This window comes from Geospiza fortis, unplaced genomic scaffold, assembly GCF_000277835.1.
Source record: "Geospiza fortis unplaced genomic scaffold, GeoFor_1.0 scaffold241, whole genome shotgun sequence".
NCBI classification, from domain to species: domain Eukaryota; kingdom Metazoa; phylum Chordata; class Aves; order Passeriformes; family Thraupidae; genus Geospiza; species Geospiza fortis.
In genome coordinates this window covers 565,010-592,010 of record NW_005054491.1, presented here as the reverse complement: position 1 = coordinate 592,010, position 27,001 = coordinate 565,010, and the positions used below count along the sequence as shown (strand labels likewise).

At 46.7% G+C, this 27,001-nt stretch overlaps 1 protein-coding gene across 1 annotated transcript; it reads right to left on the bottom strand.

Annotated features, from left to right (window-relative positions):
• Positions 1-1,624: 1,624 nt before the first annotated feature.
• Positions 1,625-25,241, bottom strand: PTBP1 (polypyrimidine tract binding protein 1). The gene is given in 16 exon segments (XM_031063298.1): positions 1,625-4,440; positions 4,771-4,848; positions 5,065-5,281; positions 5,589-5,681; positions 6,181-6,214; positions 8,711-8,856; positions 10,100-10,174; positions 11,381-11,555; positions 11,853-11,963; positions 12,670-12,743; positions 12,746-12,803; positions 13,705-13,851; positions 14,770-14,942; positions 15,438-15,516; positions 24,968-24,998; positions 25,215-25,241. Coding segments are annotated over 16 exon segments (1,632 nt in total). The 5' UTR covers positions 25,223-25,241; the 3' UTR covers positions 1,625-4,307.
• Between the last annotated feature and the right edge of the window lie 1,760 nt (positions 25,242-27,001).

The following is a 27,001-nucleotide window of genomic DNA, read 5'->3' as shown; positions in this document are numbered from 1 at the left end:
CCCACCCCCACCATCCCCCCCCCCCAGGGCTGCGGCAGGAGGGGCTGTCAGCCCCCACCTCATCAGCTGCAGCCCGGACTCTGCCTCGGCACCACTCGTGTCCCTTTTCCCTTGGGGACACCCTCTGCCCGGAGTCCCCACGTGTCCCCAGGGTGAGCCCCAGGCACAGGGCTCGCCTTTGTGACACACAAAGGGCTCAGCCCCACTCTCGGCCCCGCCCCGGGGTTCGCTTTATGATTTGGGATTCCCAAATCGCTCCTCGATTTGGGATTCCTGCTTTGGGGTTCCAGCTAATTCCCTTTCCACACCCCGCCGTGCTGGAAGCGTGGGGAAGGCCGAGCTTTAGGGTGCTCAGCCCGCAGGCAGCACCTTCCCCAAGGCCGGGCTGTAGGATGCTCACCCCGCAGGCAGCATCTTCCCCAAGGCCGGGCTTTAGGGCACTCAGTCCACAGGCAGCACCTTCCCCCGGCTCCAGGCAGGGGCTGGAACAGCCCTTTGGTGTGGAGCCTGAGCTTTTTCCCGTTAAAGGCAGCGTTCAGGGCAGTTTGTCAGAGCCAGCCTGGGGTGGGGAAGACACAGAGGCAGCCCCCGACACGGCTCTGCTGTCCCGGGGCCGGGCTGGGGGGTTCTGCCGTGGGAAGGGGTAGGACATGACCCCCCTGAAGCCACCTCTGTTCCCATGGGGACCCCCCCGGCCATTGCTGCCACCGCAGTTGGATCTTTCAGCTGCTCCAGCAGCCGAGCAGTGTCCGAGGGGCCAGGGAAGGGCACAGGGCGATTCCTCCCACCGCAGTTGGATCTTTCAGCTGCTCCAGCAGCCGAGCAGTGTCCGAGGGGCCAGGGAAGGGCACAGGGATGCCCGCGGCGGTTGCAAAGCCTGGGCTGGGCCCCAGAGAACTCAGAGAAGCAACCCCGGAGCGCTGACCCTGGGCCCGGCATTCACAGGCACAGAGGCAGCTGTTACAAATCCCATCAGCCTTTCAAGGAACAACAGCGGTCCCTTTGAGCAGCCCCCGGCTCCAGCAGGACCCCCTCGGTAACCCTGGAGGCAGAGGGCTGTGCAAACGCCTGTGGAATATTCTGGAGCCTAATGGCAGCTCAGCCCAGAGGGATGGGCCCAGCTCCAGAGGGGGTTTTGTCCCCCCAGGTGACTTTTGGACAGGAGTTTGAGCAGAGCTGAATGTACAGAACCAGATCCCTAAGGAAGCACTCTGCTCCTGAGGGAGGTCATGGAGAGATGGGCATTGCACCTCACCCCACAGGATGGAGAATGCCACATCCAGCCCCACAGCTACAGCACAGGACTACAGAGAGGAGGGTTTGACTCAAAAGTGGGTTATTTTTCATGGATATTAGCCAGAACATATGGAAAGTTTAGGAACATGAAGTAACAAAGTGCTGGAGTGTGACACAGGCAGGGCATCAGTGAGGGGCTGACAGCCTCGGGCCTTGGGGCTCTCTCCAGGTCAGACCCCATCCCATGGCTCCATGGAGACAGGGACACGCACTGCCAGCCCAGAGTGTGGGAAAAGTCAAAGTTAAAATAAAATGAGGCAGCTGGAATTACATGAGAAGGAAAAATCAGAAGCAAAACAGGCACAATAAAGAGGAGGAAGATCAGGAGTGAAGGATACAGAAGAATTTATTGAAAGCACAAGTACAGACTGGGCACCAACTGCTTCTACAATCTCAACAGGAAATAATGGAGCTACAGAAAGGTACAAAGGTTGTTATAAAATAGTTTTAATTTCATTTCATTTTGCATTACAAACATTCTTTGAAAGAGGCAATGGAATTCTGATGGTGTGTACACTTCCCCTCCCCACCCACCTTCCACAATACTGAACCTGGAATTGCTGTTATCAAAATATACAATACATCTGGTCACCATAAAAAACTGGGTTTTGCTGCCCCTCATGTCTTACAACAGGTATAAAAAAATTATAAATATGTACACCCTTAGTTACTCACATTCTTTACATGCAAACACAGGATCCGAAGGGAGCACCCGCTGGGCTGGGGGGCCTGGTTACCCCAAATCCATCTGGGATTTCCATGGGACACCCAGAGTGTCCCAGCCGGGGCCCGGCCCCGGGAGCCTCCCCAGAGCTGGGAAGGGTGATGGGGGGCACTGAGTCACCCCAGTGCTGCTGGGCTGGGTCCCCTTGTGGGAGGTGTTTCACTAGGGAGGGGACAAGCCAACAGCCACAAGAACCCTGGCTGTGCCCTCCTGCAGGATTGCTCCTTGGGGAGCTTTGCAGGGAAGAGATCCCTGGCTCCAGCACAGATTTAGAGGTACCCAAGAGCAGCTGGGGTGGTGCTCTAAGCAGGGGTTTTGCCCTTTTTGGGGGTAGCCAGCACACCACAGCACCAGGCGGACCCTCACTCGGACCTCACATGCTTCTCCAGCATAATTCATATCCTTGAGAGTCCAGGGAGGAACTACAGAAAGTTAAGACTTTTCCAAACACTCAGTGCTAGGCAAGTCAAGAGCTCCCACACCAAGCAAGGAAATCAGAACTTGCAACACTAAGACAATTAAAAAACAAACTTTGGTCCACAATTTGCAGAAAAACCCTGAAAAAAAGTACAAGATTCTTGTTATTTTGCATCCGAACAGGTTGCAGGTTAGAGGGAAATGTAAGGCAACATCGGATCACATGGAATAGAAGGCAGAATGGCCCGGGAAAGAGTTGTAAGCCAGAAAAAAAAAATATAAAAATTGTTGTATCATTGGGAAAAACTGATCTGCTGCATTCTACTTTTAATAAATTCCCTTCCTAGAACAACATCTGGGCTTATAGGTTCAAAAGGTAAAAAAAATCTTTAGCCTGGGTCCTTTTCCTTCTATTTCTGAGCTGTTTGTGCTCATTCTCTCACACCCTCGGCTCTGCTCATCCTCAGCCACGACCTCAGCCTGGAAACTACTCCTGCCCTACAGCTTTAATTACAAAACAAAGAAAATAAAGTACAGTATACACGGGTAATACCACAAAGGAGTAAATTTAGATTACGTTTATACCATCTTATCATTCTATAAAAGGTACTTAAAACTATTTCTTTTGCATATAAAGAGATTAGAATATTTGGTCAACTGGAAATATTGCTAGGCACAGAGGACAGCAACGGCATCAAAGTATAATACAAGGATTCAAACAAAAGCTCAAATGCTGAAGACATGCTCTAAGAACGACGGCGGAGCTACAGCAGCCTCGTTAATCTCCAATTAGGGGCACAAAGGTACCTCTTGCAGGCACCTTTCTAATTGTGGGGTATCCAAGGATTCTCCAAATCCTAGCCAAGCATTTAGGTATATACACACACAATTTTGACAAACTGATTCATCTTTCACAAGTGTCCCACAGCGGCTCTGTTGTCCCTGTGTGAGGGCAGAGCCTGCAGGCTTGCTCCTGACACTGGAATGTGATTTGGCCTTGGGAACGCTCCCCCACCCAGAGCTTTGCTCAGCCAAAGGCTCTCAGGTAACTCCCACCTGAGTTTGCAGGTGGCAATGACCCACGAGCAGACTGGGAAGTGGCACAGGGCACGCGTGGAGATCGAGACACACACAAACAACAGGGGGCAGCGGAGAACGACTGCCCTGAGTCACAGCCCAAAAATTTCCTTTATCCACTTTGCCAGCTCCCCCTGCTGATCGTCAGCCAGAGCCGCTCCCCCGCTCAGCTCTGCCCATCCCCTCCCTGCAGCTCGGATGTTTTCCCCAAAGAAGTAGAAGGTTTAAGGCACAGGACAGCAGGTGCACAGGTAAGGTGGGATCAACGCAACCGAGTGTTGTGCTGGGTGGGTTGGGAGCTCCTGGTCACCACAATCCTGACTCCAAGGCGCTACAGTGAATTCACACAGTGGTTTTAGGTCTTTCAAGGCATGGATGGGTAAGGAAATTAAAAAAAGGCATCAATGTGAAACCTGATAAAACTTGTTGGGATCTGCTTTTTGGGGGAGGAGGAGGAGCAGGAGGGGAGGGGAATTTCCCAGAGCAGGTTCCATAGTGTAAACTTGAACTTGTGATTTTTATTGGAACAGTCAAGATTGTTACCCATCACCGCAAGGTTAGCAAGAGGAATTAATTTTCTTTTTTTTTTTTTAAAAACCGGTAAACTGATTTCTCTTTAAAAAAATAAAATCTCTGGTCTTTTAAGGTCACTTCAGCTGCATTTTTAAAGTGGCTTTTTTTTTTTTTTTCTGGAATGATGGAAGTTGAAACCCTGATGTCCAGCCTTTTAAGGTCAAGGCTGAACCCCAGAGGTTTTAAGTCAAGTCCATTTTTACTCAGGCCTTCCCAAGCTCTAAATGGTGGACTTGGAGAAGGACACACGCAGGTGATGGTTCTCCCCCAGGTCATGATTGTGGAGGTCAATGAGGGACTGAATGGCTTCTTCCACAGAGCCCATCTGGATCAGAGCCATTTTACGGTCCTTCCTGATAAGACACAAGTTTCAGGCATGTTTAGATCCATTGCAGGAGCTTCCCCAACTTGATCCAAGTTCTTCCATCCAGCACAGAATAAACCCCCCAAAGACCTGCAGCACACTCACTCTTTAGAGGAGTATCTCCGTGGCAAGCACATGCACCTCTACTGCTCACTCAGTGCTCAGCCCAAGGTTACTCAGGAATCCTTTATATTCCACAGTCAAACACTGTTAGAAAGGATTCTGCTCACCTTTGAGCCTTTTGACTGGAACTAAGTACTTCCACCCTTCCCATATGAAAAGCCCAAAGTAAGGAGAGGACATAATACAAAACACTTACTGGAAGAATTTGAATCCTTTGACCATCCCACCATTGCTTGAAAATAACAACTTAAGATCTTCTTCAGTTACTGAAGGTCTGAAACAAAAAATTTTCCCAGTCAAAAAGACGTTGACAGACCAAGGTAATCTCAAAAAACTAATTTTCATGAGAGTTTTCTAAATTCCCTACCAGCAGCCCCTTGGCAAGGCAAGACAATGGAAGAGGGAGCTGAGTGAGCTCTCCTGACAGCAACAAAGAGCTGCAAACACTTCAATACTCAGCCACACAGGACCTCTCCCTGCTGACACTTACGGAATATTGGACAGATGAAGAGTGGCAGAAGGAGGAAAGATGTTTTGGAAATTTTTGGAGCCTGGTTTCTTGAAACGATGTAGAGGAGAAGTGCCATAGTCCTTGGTCAGGCCGTGGTCCTCCTGGTTCTCGCGGGGCAGCTGCACTGTCTGGTGCTTGGACAGCGTGATACGGATCGGCTTCCCGTGGAGCTTCTGCCCATTCAAGTGGCTCATGGCTGCAAGGGGAGGACACACCTGACTGCAGGCTACTTCAGTTTGGTCCAGACATGAATTCAAGGCCAGAATTTCACTGCCTTCGCAGACACCACACCCTGCAGGGTCCCTCTGCTTCACCGTGTTCTTTGCCTGTTTCCCTCTCGCACCCACGAGCCACCCCAGCCCCAGAGATGCCCCACAGCCACACCCCACAAGGCCTGGATACATCTGGGTCTTCTGCTGGAAGAGAAGAAAGTGCCAAAAAGAAAGTTTTAACGACCCTCTTCATCCCTAACTGCCCACAGAGTCTGACCCTGCCAAGCTTACCAAGCTGGGCCTGATTCCCATCGGCCATCTGAACCAGGGCATTATCTTTCTTATTAAATAAAATCTTCACCCTCTGCACATCACCATAGACTCCTTCAAAGAGGGAGGAAACAAGAACAGTCTTAGGTAGGGAAACAAAAATCTAATTCAACTTAACATCAGCTAATCAATCCAACAGCAAAAACATCCATTCCCAACCAGAACTGATCTCATTCCAACCACGGCTACATATTCTGCTCTAATTAAGGGAATTCTTATATAGCAGAATAATAATGGAACAATACATTAAAGAAAAGACATTGGGTTTCAGCAAAAAGCCAAAATCTTACTGCCAGAAGACTGGACAATTTCGCATGCTCTCACAATTTAAAACTCTTATCAAAGACATGCAAAGCAATAACCCATGCAGAACTGAACCAAAACCAAAGGCAAACTAAATTAAACAGCAAACTAAGTAAACAATGTAAAATCAAAATTATGCATTCAAAAAAAAAAAAAAAAGCAAACTGCAAACTGTACATTTCTGAAGTATCAAAAAGTAATCTCAAATAAATGAAAAACAAGGTAATAAAAAGTGTGAATAATAACATACCGAAAAGAATAAAGAGGCATTGGGGTGTAACTCTCTTTAGAGAACAGCAGAGCAAGGCAGCGGAGGGACAGGGAAGAGGTAAGGAATCGAAGGGGAGAGCGAGGTTGCACAAATCGTCCACAACGAGGAAGGGCAGAGTCCCCGCAGGAAATGGCGAAATTGGTTGATGGATGATGAAGTTTTCAAGATGGTTAATATTGAAGGGCAGGTTGGTTTCCGAAGAGCAGGGTTTGTTTTATTTTTTTTTTTTGGAAGGGGAATGTTTTTTTTTTTTTTTTTTTGTTTCAAGCAACAACAGGAAGCAGAAGTACCGTGCAGTCAGTTGGCAAAGAAATTCCGGATCGGGGGAAGAAAAAAAATTCAGGGATGGGGAGAAAAGAAAAAAGTAGCAAAAAACACAGGTCAGTAAATACATAAGGAATATGTAGTGTTCCATCAGTCAGATTTATAGAATTCTACATACAATAACTTGCTTACAGAAACAGTTAATAGGTTTTACCTAGTGGAACACAATGATAAAGAAAAGGCATTTTTACTTCAGATATACAAAGGAGTAAGAGACAGTATCCCCCCAGAGTGACTTCCACAGGCTGCAATAACCAATTCAATGGCATTCCCTAAAATTCTACTAAAAATATTTTCTCTGTTTACAATTATTGACTTCATGGACCAAGTCACAGTTTCATTTGCTGCTTTGGGGTCAGGAACTGCAGGAAGCAATCCATGCCATAATACTTGGCTGGAAAGAAATAAGGAACATCCACCTTGGATACCAACCACTGCTTTAAACAAACAGGTCATGTGGATGAGCAGCTGTACTGCCACAAATCCCACTCCAAGGTCTGCTGGAAGCACTCAGATAAGGAGCTGGTACCTTGTTTGTAGAGGACTGTTCCCTTCCTGCTCTGTGGCCTGACCTCACCATGCAGAAACCCAAAGTACTGGGTCACCCCAAGCTGAGATGTGTGGACTGCCCCCACTCTTTTGGAAGGAAAAATGGAGCCATTTCAGCTCCCATGATTCCCACTCAGGAAAACCCCATGGCAGAGCAGTCACTCCAGGCCATACTGTCTCTTTACTAACTGGTTGTGGCACAGGTAAGTTTCTACAACACTGATTATACAGGCAGTGGAAAAAGTTTCATGTCTGTTAGTTCACAGCTTCAGTCCAAGTCCCAAAGTCTCTCTAGCCCAAAGACAAGCTGGATGGAGAGTGAAGAGCTCCTCAAAAAAAACCACAGGGCATGAAATAACTGCTTGCTCCTGCCTAAACAGAGCTGTGAGAAATCTGAGAAGTGCAGCACAGCCCCTTGTCCTGCCACTACCATCCAGGCACCCAACAGCTTCCTGGGAACACACACTAGGAAGCATCAAAGTGCTCTGGAATAATGATGCCTGTGATTATCAGGGCTTATGGTAGAACAAACCAGAGATGAGAGTCCCTGGAATGGCAGAGCAGTTTCCAGGCAGCACAAGCAGCAAATCCCAAAACTGTTCCACAGCCCCTGCTGTTATTTCATGCCCTGGAGAGAACAGCAATGACAGGTAAGAGCAGTCTGAAACATGATCCAATTGGTTCATCTCATTAAGAGTTAAACATTTTGATCATTCATCACATCCAGGCTTCCCCTTTGATCCAAAGAGGTTTTGTGGTGACTCTGCCATCACTGGTAAGTTTTACAGCTTTGCAAAGTGCTATTAACGTGTGTGCACAGTCCCACCAGTTACAGCTCCTCAGCAGAGCCTCATCACTCTGCTGAACACCAGAGGTTCTACACTTTCAATCCAACCAGATCCAGGGGCTGACTGAAGGAAAATTCAAGCCCCCCATATCCAATTCCCTTATGGTGCTGTCTTTCATTAAACAAGGTTTTTGTTCAAATATTACTTGCATTATTTTTAGAGAAATCCAAATATTTCAACTCACTCAGTTAAGTAGAATTGAAAATGTAAACTGTGAGCTGTTAAGGGGTTTAGCTAAGGAAAAACTTCCAGGAATCCTGGAAGGGGGAAATGTGCAAGCACATGGCAGAGGAAACACTGCACAGGTACAAGGTCAAGCTAGCAGGGATCCAGACACTACACAGAAAGAGCAAAGGTCAGCATGAAGCCTCTCTGTAGTTCTGAATTAATGTATTAAAAACTACAACATGCCAAGGAAAAGGAATGGACATGGCTACTCTGTGACCCAAATGACACTATTCCATGGGAATGGACAGGGAGGAAGGAAGGGACAGGCATTGTAGTCTCTGGGGGACAAGAGCAGGCAGGCAGCATCCTTGGCTTTGAACCAAGGAAGAGCAATTTCAATCTGAGATGGACTTTCCCATTTCCCTTCAGCAACTAGAGTACTGCTCTGCCCTGCACCTGGGGCTGTCAGAGCACGGCAGCGGCTGCTCTAGAGGTGCCGCTTCCTTTGGATACAGCAGGATTTCACTTTCAATGAATTTCAGCCCAATCTGTCTTCAGAAAGTGAAAGCAGAGATAACAGGAAGGAGAAAAAAACCAAGTAAAGTTAGGACTGCACTAACCTCTGGGATCAGATTGCTAACCAGCAGCACGGAGTGCCCTGTCCCAGACAGGCCGGGAATGGCAATCCGTCCTGCTGCAGCCGCCGCAGCTGCTGCTGGAATAGCCAAAGGAGCAAGTGCTCCAGGAACACTTGGAACTGTCAGGCCTGGAAATTAAAGAATATTAACCAGTAAAGAATTAACAGCACGTACTCTAGTGTATTTGCTGCACCAGAAGGGAGAACAGCACACCCTCTGAACCATGCAAGTCATCATTCCCAAAAGTGCCTGTGTAATCCTAAGGGCAACAGGAGCCTCTGCTTCTGGTGCTGCAGGAAATGTTCTGGTTTCTAAGAGGATTTGCTCTTGCAGTGCCTGGTGCTGAGCAGGTGCCTCAGCACTCTGGAGCGTGTTTCACAAGCAGCGGATGAGCACAAAGCCTCAGCTCTGCTGTGCAGGGCAGGTCTCACACACGGGGCATGGGGAGGGTCTGTCCAACCAGGGCATGCACAATGTGCTCTCATCACACATGCAACCACCAGGTACCCTGTGCCACCATCACCCAGCTCTCCTGACTGGGAAAACACTGCAGCTGGACTCACAGGCATTCTTAGACTGCTCCCAGTACCAGCTCTTCAAGGGCAAGAGCTTTAGAGCTCAAGAAACAACTGCTAGTAGTCAATTCCATGGATTAATCCCCAAAGCAGCCCTTCTTGTTTCCTCAGCAGGGCTGGATGTTACCAAAACAGCAACGCCTCAACAGCCCACTCTGTTTGTCATAAGCAAGGAAATTCCATCATGTTCCCAGAGAGCCAACGTGGTTTGGAATGCTGAAAACCCCAGCAAGGCTTGTTTAGGCTGGCACTCCTGCAAGCATGGTCAGCACCTCCAGACTCTTGTTCAGATCTTTCAGACTCTTGGCTAGTTCTGGAAGCAGCAATGATCTTTTACCTACAGCATGAGCTGTAAACTTCAAAGTTCACCTTAAATATCAGCTTTCTCAAAATATTTAGGGAAAAAATTGACACATTCCTTGCTTCTGACCACATTTACAGCTGTCAAATAGAGGTCCTAACCTCTGTAATGACAAGAGGAAATTCAAAGCACAAGAACTTCGATCTCCTCACCACTTTCCCCATATTATTTCAAAGTTTGCCTTTACTGTTTCTTCCATCCTGCTTTAGGCATTTTCTTCCCATCACCAGGACATTGCCCACAGGTGCTGCAGCTGCACACAGCATTCCTAGCTGAGGTGATGTACTGGATCATCATTCCTTCCATGTCTAAATGCCAGCATTTACAATTTACATGGCTAACCCAAACAAAAACATCACTGCTTTGATTTTAAACATGAAGATGGCTTCAGCTACACAAAACCTACATAAAACTTCAACTTATGAAATACAGTACCTGTAGCCTGAGGAATGGCAAAAGTGGGAGGAAAGCCAGCTCCAGCATATGGAGGAGAGATTATTCCTGGGGCACCTGGGAAAGACAGACACATTATTAAAAAATGCCCCAACAACAGGAAAACTCTAAACTTCACAGAACAATGTAATATTCTGAGTTGGAAGAGACCAACAAGGATTATCAAGTCCAGCTCCTGGCCCTACACAGGACAGACCCAGCAATTCCACCACGTGGCTCAAGAGTGTTGTCCAAATGCTTCTCCAACTCTGTCAGGCTTGGTGTTGTGACCATTGCCCTGGGAAGCCTGTTCAGTGCCCACCTACCCCTGGGTGAAGAACTTTTTCCTAATATCAAACCTAAACCTCCCTAAACTTAGCCAAAGTGTCTTGATATGTCCTTCAACAGAAGCATTTAGTTGAAAGCTAAACCCTAAATGCCTCTCATGTAACAATGGACTCTCAGAGATCACCAAACCAATTCCTGGGCAAACACCAGGTGGCACCAGAGGCACCAACCACGGGATTTGGCACTAATCTGATCCTCAGTGATCCCCAAAAGTTCTGCCTCAGTTACACTCTATTCAAAGTTTTGGACCAAATACACCAGGATGACATCCCCTCCCCTTCTCCTGACACACTGTCCCAAACAACTGTGCTTGAGTTTGCCCAAAAATCACCAACAAGGGTATAAGCAAAAGTTATATTTAATTAAACTACAAAGCACAACAATTGGCAAGATTAATTGGCAAGATTAACTCTACTTACAAAGGACAACTAAGGTACAACAAGGGAAAGCAAGCAACAACAAAACCAAACAAAATCCAGGCAATCAAAACAGAAAGGAATTGATGTCTACCTAGGTATGTGTGTGTGTAAAAACAGTGTAAACAATGATGAAAAGGAATGCTGCCTAAAGCTCAACACTTCAATTTCACAGTACTTTAACTTGACTTACACCTAAATTTGGAGCTTAACTGTAACATTCTAAAAGAGAAATAACACTTAATAGCATTTAGGCTAAATTATAACTGTAACTTGACCTAGCTTTCAGATTTGCTATAGCAAATTTGCAAAGGGTGTGCATGCAGACAGTCAGTGCAAGATAAGGCACCTTTGGAAAAATGTCCTGAAAAAGAGCTGAGCCCAGGTGGTGTTTGCAAGGACAAAGCACTTCTCAGAGCACAGTGAGAATGAAAAGAAGGAGGGGGTGTGCAGGTAGGGGGTTCACCATGACACACACACATCAGCTGGCTTTGTCCTGTTCCCACTTGTTAACACTCACCAAAAGCAGCTGCCATGGTCTGGTCCAGGGTGGGCTGGCTGTCCCCAGAGGGCAGGTCTGGGCGGGTGTAGTCCCTGCTCTTGTCGTTGTTGTACTTTACATTGAGGCTCGTGAGCTTGGAGAAGTCGATGCGCAGCGTGCAGCAGGCGTTGTAGATGTTCTGTCCATCCAGAGACTGAGAGGAAACAAAACCAGTCCTCACCCAAGTGCATTCAGACCAAGCTCACAGCAATTGCTCTCTGGAGAGGGAAGGTGTTAGGCCATCCCACAGCCCCACCTGAGAACAGGTATCTCATGTGGAGACAGCTCTGCTTCATTCAGCCCCTCTGGCAGCCTCCAAGTCACATACGGAAGCGATTCCCTCCCACTCACACTTTGTCCTTGGGGTAATGTTGGTGTCAGCCCACTCCAAAACCCACCCTGAGCTTGGATTAAACAAGGCAAACTCAAGTGAGAATAATCCAGCACTCACCAGTTTGGCATGCTGAGCACTCATGGGGTCAGCATATTGCAACAGGGCCTGAAACTGGTGGTTCTTCGTGAATGTGATGATTTTCAAGACTGTACCAAATTTGGAAAAGATCTGCAAGATAATATTTGTGCATCTTATCACATTTACAGTAAGATAATTTCATATTGATCTCTTATTACAAGCAGCAACAAAAGTCTTTTCAGCCTTTCAACTGAGCCCTGAAGGTTTTAAACCACACTGTGGGCATTGCTTGACTGGCATCATGGCATCAGCCTAGAACACACCAGAATGGCTGAACTGCTCCCTAAGTACAGTTTGTTTATTCTGGGTTAATTAACAGGAATATTCACAAACACCTTCAGGAACTCGACCTCTTGAAGGAATTTCAGGAATTCTTAAATGCAGTCAAGCTTGTAGTTTAAACATGAAGATAACATTAAGCAATCACAGCAGACAGAGGTGACTTTCCAAAATGGCTACTGCCTACATAGCTGCTGGACAGTGTATTTGTTTCCCCAGCAGAAGGATGAGGATCAGCTACTTTTGCTAAAACCTAAAGATAACCTGAAGAACTGTAATTGATCCAATAAAGTGGACTAAGACTCAAATCTCTGGAAGTTAAAATAATGCAAGAGTGGGGCACTAAAACTAGCAGCATCTCCTGTAGGAGTATGGTCTTCAGAAAAGTCTGACAGTTCTGTTCAGAACTTGCATTGTACAAACACAAACTACAGACACTGCAACTACGCCAACACACCGGATGCTGCTGTCCCTTCCTCCAGAACAATCTTCAAGCAGTTGTGGTGACATGTTTTACCTGGTGCAGAACATCCAGAGTGACAGGGTAGAAGAGATTCTCCACAATGATCCTCAGGACAGGGCTCTGGCCAGGGCCAGCGCCACAGCCCCAGCCTGCACCTGGGTCACGGCTTGCAGAGCTGCTTGGGCACGCTGCAGGAGCAAAAAAAGCTGTTAGACCCACACTTCTGCTTCCAAAAAACACACAGTCAGCTCTCCTTGAGCTCCCTCTCTCTGCAAACAGCCTGCTGGATTCAGCAGTGAGCAGAACTGTGCTGCTTCAGAGGCTGGGGGATATTTGAGACAGAGCCAATAAAGACCACCCCAATGAGTAAGGACAAGGCAAAAATGCCAACTAAATCAACCATACTATGCTATGGCAAAACTCTGCATAAACTGATGCAGCAATATTATCCTATTTTTTAGAAAAAGGGAAAAACAGGGCTTTTCTGAATCTGTCTCCAGAATCCGAGACAAAGTGACAAGACTGAAAGATTGATGCACATTTGCCACAGGGATCCAGAAGTGAGAAGTGCCTGGGGTTCTGCAGAGCCCCCTAACACACAGCACACTTGTACTCCAGCTGTGAAAGGCACCGAACAGCAGCATTCCATCTGCACAGCACTGGGGGCTCTGATCCTGATTGGAACCAGCTCGAAAAGGGAGCGCAAAGAGCATGTACTGGCAAAGAGCCACCACACTTGAACTTCTTTCCTGTGTTCCTGTCCTAAAAGGTTGCCAAAAGGGGCTGAGCTGAAACTAGGATTTTTTCCCCTCTGCAGAGTGTGTGGTGCAGAGACCCTTGAGGACTCAGAGCCTTGAGACCTGCTGGGTTCAGATGCTGCCACCTCAAAGCTACTACCAGCACCAGGCTGTGCTCTACCACACATGAGCTCTGCCCCATCATAGCTGCACTTGACAGAAATTTTTTAAGCATTACAAATAAACATCCTAAAGCATTAGATGTTACTAAAGCCCACTCATCTCAAGCCAGCAGCAGAGATCTGGCTGTGTCCCACCCTCCCTGGGATGACAATGCAGAGAACAAACTGACTGCTTGGTTTGGAGAGTTGTCTGTCTTCAGCTCCTTGTGGTTGGAGAACTGGATGTAGATGGGCTGGCTCCGGAGCACCGGAGTGACTGTGGTGTAGTAGTTCACCATGGTGTTGGCTGTCTCCTCTGTGTTCATCTCTATGAAAGCCTGGAAAGTGAAACCCAACAGGGACACGTCACACCAGGACAGCACCAGGTCACCCTGACCCTCCAACAGGGTTGGGTTTTCACAATTGCATTTACACATAAAACTGTTTAAAATCCAACTATAAGTAGTGCAAATTAGGATCTTCTCTCTCCAGACTGATTTAATGCAAAGCTTCAGTCTCATCCTAACATCTCCATGCTGTGTGTACTTAGATGTGTCTGCAAGAACACAAAAATAGAGCAACAATCCAGACTCTTCACTTCTCTCCAGGGCAGAAAGCCCCTACATTGCCCCACACCCTTAGGGGCTTCTCTCCTTCAGAACAGAGCAAGGGATTGTAGCAAGTCACTGCAGCAAGCACTTGCATATAATCACACCATACAATATATCAGAGGCACCTTTTCATAATTAAGATTAAAGACAATATTTTAAGCAATTATTAAAGTTGGCTTGCTTTTTTACTCCTTAATTTGCAAGACAATTTTAGTTACCAAATTACTGCACACCGCCCCCATTACCCAAGAGTATTTCAGCCATACCCAGCTCATTTACTACATCTGTAAAGGTGTCCTCAATATGCCACGTTACACAGTGGTAACTCAGCTGTCAAGCAAGCCTGAGTGAAAAAGGCCAACTCATGGCACTGCTGTTCAAACAATCCCTGGCCTGCAATTTCCAAACCAGGCCTAACGCTAATTATAAGTGACAACCTGTAATTATGGACTGAGCTCCTTCTGCAGCCTGAAAGTAGTATTTTCTACAGCTCATGGGATAATCACAGAAAAGTAAAATAAGAGTATGCAGAACTTATTGACTCGTAACACACGGCAGCTGTTTAAACAACTTGGAGCCGGTTTCCTGATGACAAACTTATCAAGCCTTTGAAACAATCCATGCTTCCAGTTAGGGAAACAATACCTGGTTTTTTCCTTTCAACATCAGAAGATTGGTGACCTTGCCAAAGGGTAAGCCCAAAGAAATGACCTCTGCCTCCGTGACGTCACTGGGGAGCTTGCGGACGTGGATTACTCGGGATGGGATCCCGGCACTTCTGTTATCACCTTTGAACTTTTTGCTGTCGTTTCCATTAGCTGTAAGAAGCAAGAGTTACTGCTGATGAGAAGGGTCTGGAAGAAAAAGCCTGCATTTCCCACTCTGCTCTGCTCCCCGGCCGGTTACTGCACTATTACAGAGAAATTCCATAGTCTAAGTTAACCTGAGTCTGAAGACACATGGTTTTACTCCTTTTTTCCCTCAAATTACACGATGGGAGTGACACAGCCAAATGCCACTGCAATGGAATCAATTCTCCAGTGGCCATTTTCTAGTTTGTGTAAAGCTCACACCTACCCACTCATATTTTTAGTGCAAGTCTGAGCCACTAACCCCAGACTGGTGCTTTATTCCTTTCCACCTGGCCTAGTGTTGCTGGCAGACATTTATTATTATTATTATTCAGCACCATCCCATAAAAGGCCTAGTAAGTACTAAAAATGAAGAGATTTTAAAATTATGACTTAAGAAGGAAAATTCAGGCCTCCTTGTAGTACTTATAAATTACTGGGCTTGTTTCCATGCAATATTACCTGCAGAAGGAGAGTTGCTGCTCATGATAAAGGGTCCGTTAGTAGTAACACAAGGAGAGAAAAGCTCCTCAGCTGCCCGCTGGAAGAGAACAGATGACAGATAAATGGACAGCATTTTACTCAATTCTATCCAGGCACTCCTAAAGCAGAACAACTGAGAAAGCTGGAGAGGAGTTGAACACAAGTGTAAGTGAAAACATACTGAGAGTGGGCAGTGAAGCTCACCTCCATGAATTAAATATCAGTCAGATCCAGTTTGGTAATGGTGCAGCACTATCCAATATCTCTTTTCAGCTCAGCATTAGGGATCTCAGGGCTGGAGTGTTGCTGAGTTGTGTGAAGCCACTACACACAGCACAGCGCACCAGGCACCTTCTCCTGTCATACGTGGCAAAACAGGTTTCTGACTACTCCCATCCCACAGAATTTTCACTCTGAAGCTGCCAAAACTATTTGGGAATGACTTGGGAGTTATGAATCAAAGCTGTGCATTTTGTGCCTCATTCCTGGAAGTGTTTGTGCCCAGGCTGGACAGGGCTTGGAGCACCCTGACCTGGTAGAAGGTATTTTCTGATACAGCATTCCCTGTAAAGTCACCTAAATCACCTCAACTGACCAGGACTGGTCCAACCCAAGTAGTAGATACAAAAAACCATTACTAAGACAAAAGCAAACATGCCTATGAATGACTTCTTAGCACAATCTCTACTTGCATACACATCTTACAATCAGCAACGCTTAATTTCAAGTAAATTACACAGAAGACTTGAAATTCCATTGTAAACTGTGAGCAAACATGATACCACAGATCTAACACACAACAGCACTTTTTCACCATTTTTTACATTTCTCTTCCACAGAGGCGCCGCACCAAAAAGCTTTTATCAATAGAAAAAAGCTCAGAATTCATCCCTGCCTTGGCAGCTCCCACCCACCTCAATGGAAACATACCCTGCTCCACACCATGGCACCAGAAACCCTTATCTTCCACACACCCTGTATCTGGTGGCACCTGCAGAAACAGGAGCCGTGCAACAACAAAAGCTCTGTGCACTCCCCCAGCAGACAGGCTGGGAAAGTAGGTCACTGAGAGCCCCAGAACACCCAGCTACAAACACACGGTTTGGGTTTTTTTCTTTCCCCCTCAAATCTTGAATTTCTCGTTTGACTACTCACTGCCAGCTCTTCAAAGAGGCTTCAAGGACTTTGATGTCCCGAAGACGAGAATTAGGCCAGGTTCCAAGCCACTGTTCATGAGCTGCTGCTGGTCACCTGCAAGCACTGACCAGCTCCCACCAAGGCTCTGGCCTGGGCCTCCTCCTCCTCCTCCTCACATGGTGCAGTCATTAGGAATGGGCCTTTTAACAGCTGTTCTAATTAGCACTTCGATTCCTGAGTGCAGCAAGAGGCAAGCTGGGCTGGGAGGCTATTAGACTGTGATCCCATCCTTTGATGACTCAAATTAAGGCATAATTCCAAGGTTAGAAAAAATCCTCTGGTTTGCTGTTAGAACACTCTTGTGCCTGCACTGCTGCTGCCACTCCAGGTATGGTTTTCTGTGCCACGGCCTGGGATACACCTGGCAGTTACTGACAAGAGCCACTCACCAAAACACAGCCCTACCCACATAATCAGGTGTTTCTGGTTTCATCAAAGCCTTTGCATCAGGCCTTAACGGGACTTGAATGTTTTAAAACATCTTCTTAAATATTAACTTGCAAAATTCTGCACATCCAGAACTCCCCCAGTACAAACTGCTGTGTCTGTGCAAACATAGTGGGCAGCTCCTGCAATCCATCATGGAAACACTGGGAGAATGAGCCACATATTTGGCTCTCACGGAGGCAACACTAGGAAACTATAAACTGAAAAAACAAGCATTTATACCATTATGGAAAGAATTTAGCTTTCCTAATGGCTTGTTTAAAATACACATTTTCTTGAGTATTTGAGAACTTCCTCACAGGCAGGGATGACAAGGATGTCACTGCAGCCAGGCTCTACAGGTCCATGTCTCTTTAAGGAGAGCAATTTCCAATCCACTCCCCTCTTATCTTGGAGACAGCCTGTGCTGCCCACTGCGACCAGAGCCGGGAGGGAGGCAGAGGGGGGATGATTGTTCAACATCAAAAGCAGCAGCAGTCAATTTGTAAGCTTCCCAGCTGGAAGTACATGCAAACAAGGAGGGAAGACTGCCATGGTTGGAAAAAAGGCAGTTATTCCAAAGTCTTTTCTCTGCACAGGGAAGTTTACACACAGTACATGTAGTACTGTGCAGTCACACTGAAGTTATTCCCCATGTCTCCCAGTGCAGGAGTGGCTGCTGCAGAGGAAGAGGAGCAGACCTAGTGCCCCAAGGAGCCTCAGTGGTCACCCTGTGCTGCCATGCCCTCCCCAGCACAAGGAGGCTGCATGAACCATGACTTTTCATCGGCAGCTGTTCTTCCTCCGTTCCTGTTGGAGCTGATACTGGATAACCACAGGAAATAGTTGCTTTTTTGGAACAACCAAACTCGAGGCAAACCGAAAGCCAGTTCTCTATGACCATGCCCACAGTAATGAGCACTCAAAAGCCTCCCTTGCCCTTATACTGCAGGGATCATCAGTCTCTTTTCAGACTCTTTTCTGTCAGTACATGTTAGAAACACTAAAGAGTTTCTTTAAAACCATGATATAAATTCAAATGTTTCATACCAAGTACTCAATTCAGTAGAGGCAGAGGAACCAAATCAAGCCTGGTTGGTTGAACAGGTTTAGAAGAGTTTCTCACCAACAACACACCCACTGGGTATTTTGAATTATACTGGGAAAGACAGGAGAGAAGTTACTGATTCTGAAGTTCCATATAATTGAATTTAGGTTTAAAAAGGAAGAAACCCAGCCAAGGGCTGTGAGGGTGCTTGGTGCTCACCTATATCTACCCACAGCACTGCTTCTCTCCCTGGGTTGTTCAGGGAGGCCCAGCTGCACTTCAAGACACAAATCTCCAACCCCCCAGCTCCCATCCCTGCTCCCAGAGGCATTAATTACACTGACATTTCTGCTCAGCCATTCTTCCACAGCTGGTATTTTTATGACGAGATTAACAGAAGCCACAGTGTGCTCACAGCACATCAAATTCCTCATTTGAACTAACAAATCTCCTGTTCCTGTTGACTGAAAACAACCACCACTTCTGGAGTTACACAGCCAGATCCCACCTAGAGCAGGGTAGGGCTGTTTCCACCACCCGAATCCCCAGCCAGCAGCACACTGGCACCAGGGAAACCCCACTGGGAGGGGTTTCCATGCCAGCAGCCTCCTCTGGCCTGATGCTCCTGGCTACAGAAGGCCCCTTGCCCAAGCTGTACTAATTTAATCACACACCGTGCTCCAGGCAGCCCTGCTCAACAATTCCCTCATTCTCTTTTCAGACTCAGGGAGAGGGAAGCAGGCTGCTGCAAGGTACAGCTTAACATTTCATATCTCCCCCAGTTGTATTTTTGACCACACCCCAAACTCTAAGCCTTGCCTTGCTTTAAAGTTTTAACAAGTACAGTCTAAGAATTTTTAGTCTGTCCAGGCTCTTACTTAAAAAGCAACAGCTCACTCACATACACTCCATACTGCCTCACTGCCAGTAGGATTTTACCTGGCTTACAACACTTTGGAATGAAGCCAGAGATTGTCTCAGCTTTTATCAGCACACCTAGAAGTGCTGCAGAAATTCCCAGCTGCCCTATATAATCCTTTATCTACTTAAGATCAAGCACTTATTTTAAATGGATTACAGTAAGTCAACTGCATCCTGCCTGTGGAAAAGGCTAGAAACAAACACAAACTAAACCACTATAAAAATATTTATTTCAAGTCAAACACATGATATTAATCAACTTTCAGACAAAAAGCAAAATTAAAGGAAAGGTAAAGAGATCACGTGGGAAGGAAGGAGACAGGTTGGTCAAGCTCAAGATCTACAAAAAGCTGTTTCTCTCCTTGCTTCAATGAGGAAACTCAGCAGGACTGTCTCTGGATGTGGAGCATCCTACACAGCTCTGACAGACTTAGGTTAGCAGTACTTTGAGAGGGAAAAGGTGGATTTTGGAGGCAAGCTGGCCATCAGCTAACAGGCACTTACAGAAAGCAAAGCAGGGAACAGCAGCACCTGGAAACCCCCTCTGAAAAGAAATCTGTCCTGTAAGAAGCCAGAGCACATGGGCATCGTTGTTCTTCACTTTCTCTAAATTTGGAAAAATATTGTAGAGCCAATAAAAGACCACTGTAATAGTTTTTAAAAAATGAGTCAGACCACTGAGCTCACAAAACCCCTCTGCTCTGATCAAAGAGGCAAGAAAATGCCTCTGAGCACAGGAGGAGCAAGTGGCTCATCAGGGGCTGTGCGAGGTCAATATTTTTCATACTCTGAAAACATGGAGTTCACAGCTCAAATCTCTGTAAAGAAACTATTAAGAGAAATCCAGTCTGATGACATCATCATCATCACCACACTCATGTTACATTCCAACATTTTTTGCTGAGAGATTCGAGATTCAAGAATGGAACTAAATTTAAACTACTAGGAAGGATGCCAGTTTTCCTTGCCTTCCACCAAAGACTCACATCCAGCACAACTCACTAATGTTTCCCCTCTATTCCCCTCTCCTGCCTCCAGCACTCTTTAGTCATTTATAGTGTGAAAAACATTTCCAATTTGGGTCACAAACAAACCATGAGTCAACTTTTTTTGTGAAACACTTCTGAAGAATACACACACACACCTGCATCCCCAAGAGTCTCCAGGAAGCTGGGAAGTTAAGGCCAACACAAAACAACTTCAAGATTCCACAGTGTGATGCTGCTCCCACTTCGGTGTCACTCACACACTGGACACACAATTTATCATTTGATCAGAACCAAAGCAGTTGGGATCAATTTAATTCACTAAATTGCTCATGGTTGATGTACCAATTCAAACACAAGAACACATATAACATTAATCAAATTAAGTCCAGCCCAGCAGTCAGCATATTCCATGGACAGTGGATCTGTGGCAGAGGCATCAGCCTAGCTGGCAGGCACAGGGGACACATTTTCAACCCACACTCTGCTCAGCCAAACACCAGTCACCTGCCACTTCAGGCTTTTAAAACTCTTACAGCCTCCCTCTTGCTGGACAAGATTGAGGCTGATATCCCCACAAAGCAGCCAATGGCAGGCTCCCCACTGGGATCCCCGAAGGCACACACACACTCCCAGCCCCTTTGAAGCTGGGTGAGACAGTCAGAGCATGGCAGTTTCCTCACACAGTTCTGCTGCGAGTGCCAGCACTGTTTCTAGAGGCTGCAGACAGGCCCTGGAGTTCCTAAAAGCCACCAGACCCTCTAGTGCTGCACCTGCTCACCCCGTGTGCTTTGGCAATGAGCTCCATTAGAGCCTCACAGCAAAGCCGGATCCTCAACCCACTCATCCCTCAGCCCCTCCTAACTTTCCTTCTCAGTCTTTGCTACTATGGAGACACCCTGTGAAACAAACCTGCCCTTTGAGCAAATAAAAGGTGTGGCCAGTTTAAATAGCCCAAAATTCCTCAACTCCAAGTGCTGCAGCAATGCAGTCATGCTGGCTCGGTAGGGCAGCACACACCCAGGCTTTATGATCCACCGCTCCCAAGCTGAAATTGAACTACTCAACCTTGAGTTTTCAAGTCATTGCCACGGAGCAGAGAGGCCTTGGCAAAGCTCAACAGAAATCCTATCAGGGAGAAATAGTGCTGAATGAGTCACTCCAGGAACACAGAACTCATGGAAGGACATTTCTACCTCATCTGTCAGGGGAACACCTGGGTTTAGCAGGAACTCTCCAGGCAGCACAACTGCACCTGAATTGTGGCTGTGCAGAGGCAGCACCACAAATGGGAAGGCTCAAACACTGGCCCAGCTGGGCACAGCATTCAATGTGTTCTCACAGGAAGTTTGAAATTGTTGTACCAGAGCCATGGGGAATGTGTAAATAAATAATACTTCCTCTTCTTGCTGGTGTGAGAGGACAAGAAATGCAGCACCAGCATACCTGTGTTTACCAGGCTGACACTACCTGAAACAGATGTCAGAGACCAAAGTCCATCCCTACAACTTAAAAACGTGCACTTGAGTGAGTTCACACGTATTAAATATTTTTTCTTTTTTAAATCACCACAGACTGAGGTCAAAGCAGGCCTGAGGTTTATATCCAGTATTTTCTAAAACCATTTTATTAACAGATCTATGACTTGAAGACTCAGGTGCACAAAGCAGCACTCTCAGGTGAGATGGAGCTGTTTGGCACACCCAGGTGACCTGATGCCACCCAGCAGCCACTGCCATCCCTGTCCCCTGCCACCAACATGTGGTTCCCATGTGTGCTCACGCCTGATGGGGAGGCCACAAGAGCCAGCTTGTTGCAGCCTCTAACTAAAACCATAGGAGGGGACTGGAATTTCCTCACAACATTCTTGGCCCACTGCCTGAAGCCATAATTGCTGTTCCCATGGCAAAGATCCTGGCTTCACCACAAATCACTTCTATGCAGTCAGCCTGTATCACACTCCAGCAAAGCCTGTTTTAAAAATTAACTTCTCAAACGCCACACAACTGCGCTTTTGGTTTCTGGAAGGGAAATCTTTCAAGCAGAGCTTGACTTAGCCAAGAAACTATGGGATTATTCAGCACCTAAAGTATTCTGAGACTTTTCCAATCACCAAAATGCAATTTCACTTAAAGAACAGCAACGTGTCACAGTTCATCCTCTCAGAGTGTGAAGGAACAGTGATATGCAGGGAAATTAAACAAAGGGCAAAGAGACACAACAGTGTGAGACCTTGATCAGACTTGCAAGAGGCAACTGCAGGGTCAAAGAGCACCTCAGAGCTCAAACTCCATGTCTCCATCTTAGGGCTATACTTACTTCCTTTTCAGACAGCAGTGAAATTATGGGAAGTAAATCTTAGATCATGTGTTTCTGATCTGCAGGACATTCCAGAAGGCTGTGCATCAGGAATCCCCACACCAGAATGGCAATGAGCTTCCTAAACAAATTCACACACTTCAAACTGAGGAGCCTGGAATGGCTACTACAATTACACCTGATTAAAAACAAGACCATTGGGCAGTACAGTACTCAGAAGAGTAAGCCACTGGAACACCTGGGGGCTTCTTAAGTTAAAGAAACTAAATTTAATTAAGACCTCGGAAAAATTAATAAGTGTGTGTAAATACTCTTAAAATGTAAATTAAGGATGTGAGAAAATAAAATATGCTAGCAGCTTGCCTTTTAAAGCACTAATGTTGAGCAAACTGAAAGAAACTGACTTTCATAAAGTTTGCAACTTCCAAGTTAAGCTCAGCACTCACAGCAAGAAGACACCAAGAGGCCACTGGGAGTTTGCTGTGACACATTGCTCAGCAGTGCTTTGAGTCACAGGCACTTTTCCTACTTGTCTGAGCCAGCTTTGGGACATTCCAGTCACAGTATCAGATCATGCACAAGGTCAGTGAGCATGGCAAGGAGCTGACAGATTTTGGGGACTGTCATCTCCCAACACCCAAACGAATTCCTACCTTCTGTGTACACACATATCAGGAGTGAGTAAATTTACACCTCAGATTAAAAACCATTTTCCAGCTCAGATCTCCATGGGTGATCTGGTGCTTCAGCCAGGAAGCTCTCCTGAGCACAGGTGACAGAATGGACACCTCAGTCTGTGCTGGACCCCAGAGCAGGGCAGGCTGGCTGATGTGGCTGACCCAGGCAGAGGATGGCAGCACAGGAGAAGCTTCATTTTGCTCTCAGAAATGCACAGACTCCAATTTACCAACAGAAACCCAAGCACTAACGAAGGGAATCCTATTACAAGAGCTACACCTGCACATTCAATGACTTAAACAAAATCAGATAACGTGGCTACAGCAAAAATCAGTTGAAAGCTTACCTTTACCAAGATGATTCAGCTTTCCTGCTTGATTCTGCCACTCTTTAAACTTAGATTCAACTTTCTTTAAACCTGCCTGATCTGACTTGACAAGAAACCTCATGTTCCATGCACAATTTAGTTTCACCATTCCCTACCTGCTGTCTGACCAGCACAGCTGTGGGTACAATGCTGGCCCATGCCAGAGGTGAAGGCACTCAGAGGGGATTGCTCCAGACCTCATCTGACTGCAACCAGGGTCTGGAATTGCCCAGATGGGTGCAATGAGGCAGGCAATCCCACACCCCAAAATTCCAAGCTTCACTGAGATCTACAACTACAGTTTCAGAAGCTTCCTGGTTTAGTTATGTAAAACCACTTTTGAAAGTTACAAATTACACATTGTTAAAAACCAAGGGACCTTAACCAGTTTCCCAGCAGAGGTATCAAACTGCTCTAGGGATGCCTTGGTCCACCTTTCATTATGGCTATGAACTATTAACCAACCTTATTGTCCAGGCTCAAGCCTCTTCTCCTCGCATCCGATGGCAAACTGAGCTCCTTGCATCAGTCAGCATTTTTACTTGAACCAGACACTATCATTAATTCAAATTTGAGATTCCTGCAGGAGGAAAAGCAGGAACGACCTTTCCCCCACAGCTGTTAGAGCCCCTTTAGACCCCTAAAGCACTGCCAGGCTGTCTGTGCTCAACACAGCTCATTCTGTCCTTCCAACACAAAGATCTGCTGGCCAACAGCACCTTCTGTGTGATGCTCCTAGCCCATCCTGCAGGGCTGCTGGTGCTCGCAGTGCACCAGCTCTGCCCCACATCAGTCCCATCACTCCCCTGGCCCTTTCAAGTGGCCACTCTCTGGCAGCTCTTGGTCACTGCCTCCCCATGTGCCACTCAGCTGCACTGCCAGTACCCAACACACACACACAGAGGGTTCACTGCAGTTCTGACCCCAGAGTTACAACGTACAAACCAAACCCTAACCCTTCAGCCCACTCTGGCCTTGCACATTCCCAGCTCAGTGTTTCACAGCACTGGTGCTGATCCAGTGAAGGTGACGCCTGTTGCCACCCGTGGCTGATAAGGAGCCTCCTGTCAGCACTTTGAGTTTAGGGCTAAGGCTGCCCTTTCCAAACCTGAGACTACAAGGCCAAAGGTCATATTTACTGTACCCACAGGAGATAAAAATCAGCTGCCAAACCCTCCCTTTTGTGGCAGAAGGATTTTTGACATATAACTGAGCAGGAATTCACACAAACAAAGGAAATGGAGTTCTCCAAAGGAAAAGGACCAGTTTCTTCATGGAGAAGCATTGTCTAGCACACAAGTAACAAGCATGGCTTGACATTTTAGCAAGGGAAAGGGCTGTTTCTAAGTGCAATAAAGTTGATCATCCTTGCCTAAATGACAAGAGCTAAACGCTGAGCCATAGCATAAGTTTTAAATGCACATGAAACTAAATTATCTTCTGGTTAAAACCGATTTATGTGGTACCAGAAATAACCCTTTACAGCTGAAGATCTACATTTGGTGAGGCTAAAACTAGGTCAGATGCTGAGCAGTGTAAAAAGAGAGAAAAAGTGAGAAGTGCCTACCTTTGTACCAACTGTTATATCTTGGACAATGCTGTAGAAAAAAGAAAGAAAAGGATTAAAAAAGTTAGATAGGTTTGCCACAAAAATCCAGCATAGTTTACAGTAGTAAGAAAAAAGCAAGTCAAAGTGCACAGTTGTCTTTGCAGGTGAGCCAAGGACAGTTTATACAAGGAAAAATTATTAGATGGTGATGGTGGAGACCCAAGACCCAGCAGTGGCAGAAAACTGCAGCTCTCCCACTCCCTACGGCAGCATCTGCTCCTCCTGCAAGGGCAGGGGGTGGGGGTGAACCCCCCCGAGCCCAGCAACGTGACCTCAACTCTGACCACACCGAGAGGAAAAGCATCACGAGTCAGCTCTGTCACCAACATCCCCTTCTGAAGTTCCTGCCCCCAACACCCACAGAGCCCCAGGCAGGCTCTAGCACAGCTGAGAGACCAGCAGCAGAGCTCTGCTGGTCCCAGGGACAGAGCCACAGGTCACAGCAGAGAAGGAGCCAGGGCTCACAGCAGCCCTCATGCCACGCCAGCACTGCCAGAGCAGGGCCAGACCAGCAGAGTGCCCAGAGGTTGAGGCAATCCCAGCCTGGGGTACACTCTACACAGGATTCCTCTATCAGTTCTACAAAAAAACCCAGTTATTAAACTCTACCTTAGACAACTTAAGCCTCCTAAAATGAAGATTTTCTGATTAACTAAGATGAAAAAGAGCACCCCACCAAATCCCATCAGCACTGAACACTCTAGAGCACACCACACACCTCCTTACAGCAACGTGCACCAATGCAGTCAGAATGGCTTGCCTACAGCCTGGCATGTTGGACCAGGGTGATCTTCCAGAGCCTTAGAGCGTCCCCATGTTACTGTTCCATGGGAGTGCTCCAGACAGCCTAAGGATTTAGTTACACCCTTGCACTGGTGATTGTATTTTTTGTAATAAATTCCAACCCCCTGTCAAGCAGCAACCCAAAACGTAGAGTAGAAAGGAACCATTTGACACAGCTCTGCCTGGTTCCACTCCTCAAAGAGCTGCCTGCAATTCCAGAGCACAGGATGCAGCAGTGGCCAGCTGACTGACCTGCAGCAGCTCCACAGAGCAGGGTGACACACAGCAGGCAGGGCAATCCTTCCTGAACCAACAATAAGAAACCTGAAGCGCTCAAGAACAACTCTACACGGTGATTTAATGTGAGAAAACTTGCATTGACTAGTTTTTGTTGCCTCTCCTCCTGTAGCAAAGTCCTGTCTGATCTTGTTAGGCCACTCAAGTGTCCCCAGCTTTACAAACGAACCAGCAGGAGCCAGCTCAGCTCCTCACACTTCCTCTTCCCCCAACGTGCCGTGTCATCATAACCCAGCTCTGCAGCTGGAGCCACGCGATAGTTCCTGATTTTCCAGGGAAGTCCTGGGAGAAGGCCTGGGATGGGCTGGCTGCACTCGAGGGGCAGCTCTAATGAACTAATGAAACCCATCTGCATGGAGCACTTCAAGGAAGCAGCATCCCTAAACACAGCACACATTCCATGGCTAGCACATAAACACTAATCCAGGCATTTCCAGAACCTTAAAAAAACCCTACTGCCAACAAAGCACAGAAAGAACAGGGAATGCCCCACATTTCCCAAACTCCAGAACTTACCCCAGAGCAGTTTCTCCCACTTCCTGTTCCTCCTGTGGGCCTCTCACACAGGAAATGTTTTACATAAAGTGCCTTAGCAGGGGATGGCATTTAGAAGTATGCAACAGGAAAAGTAATTTTATTTGCCAAAGAACTATTGATTCCTGGGATATTGTTGTAACCCACTTGATAACACATTTCAAAGGAAACAAGCTTTAACAGTATTTCAGAATTTTTATTCAAGAAACGTGCAATGTATTTCCAGTTCACACACCCCCTCGGTAAATTATCCCAAGCTTCCTTCTGTCCTGCACATCAGCCTTCAGGAGGGGATTAAAACTTTTCCCAGTTCCAGAAGAAGAGGCAATAAAGCCCTTCATAAAAATTCTTTTTCCCGTGGAAAAATGGGATAATTCC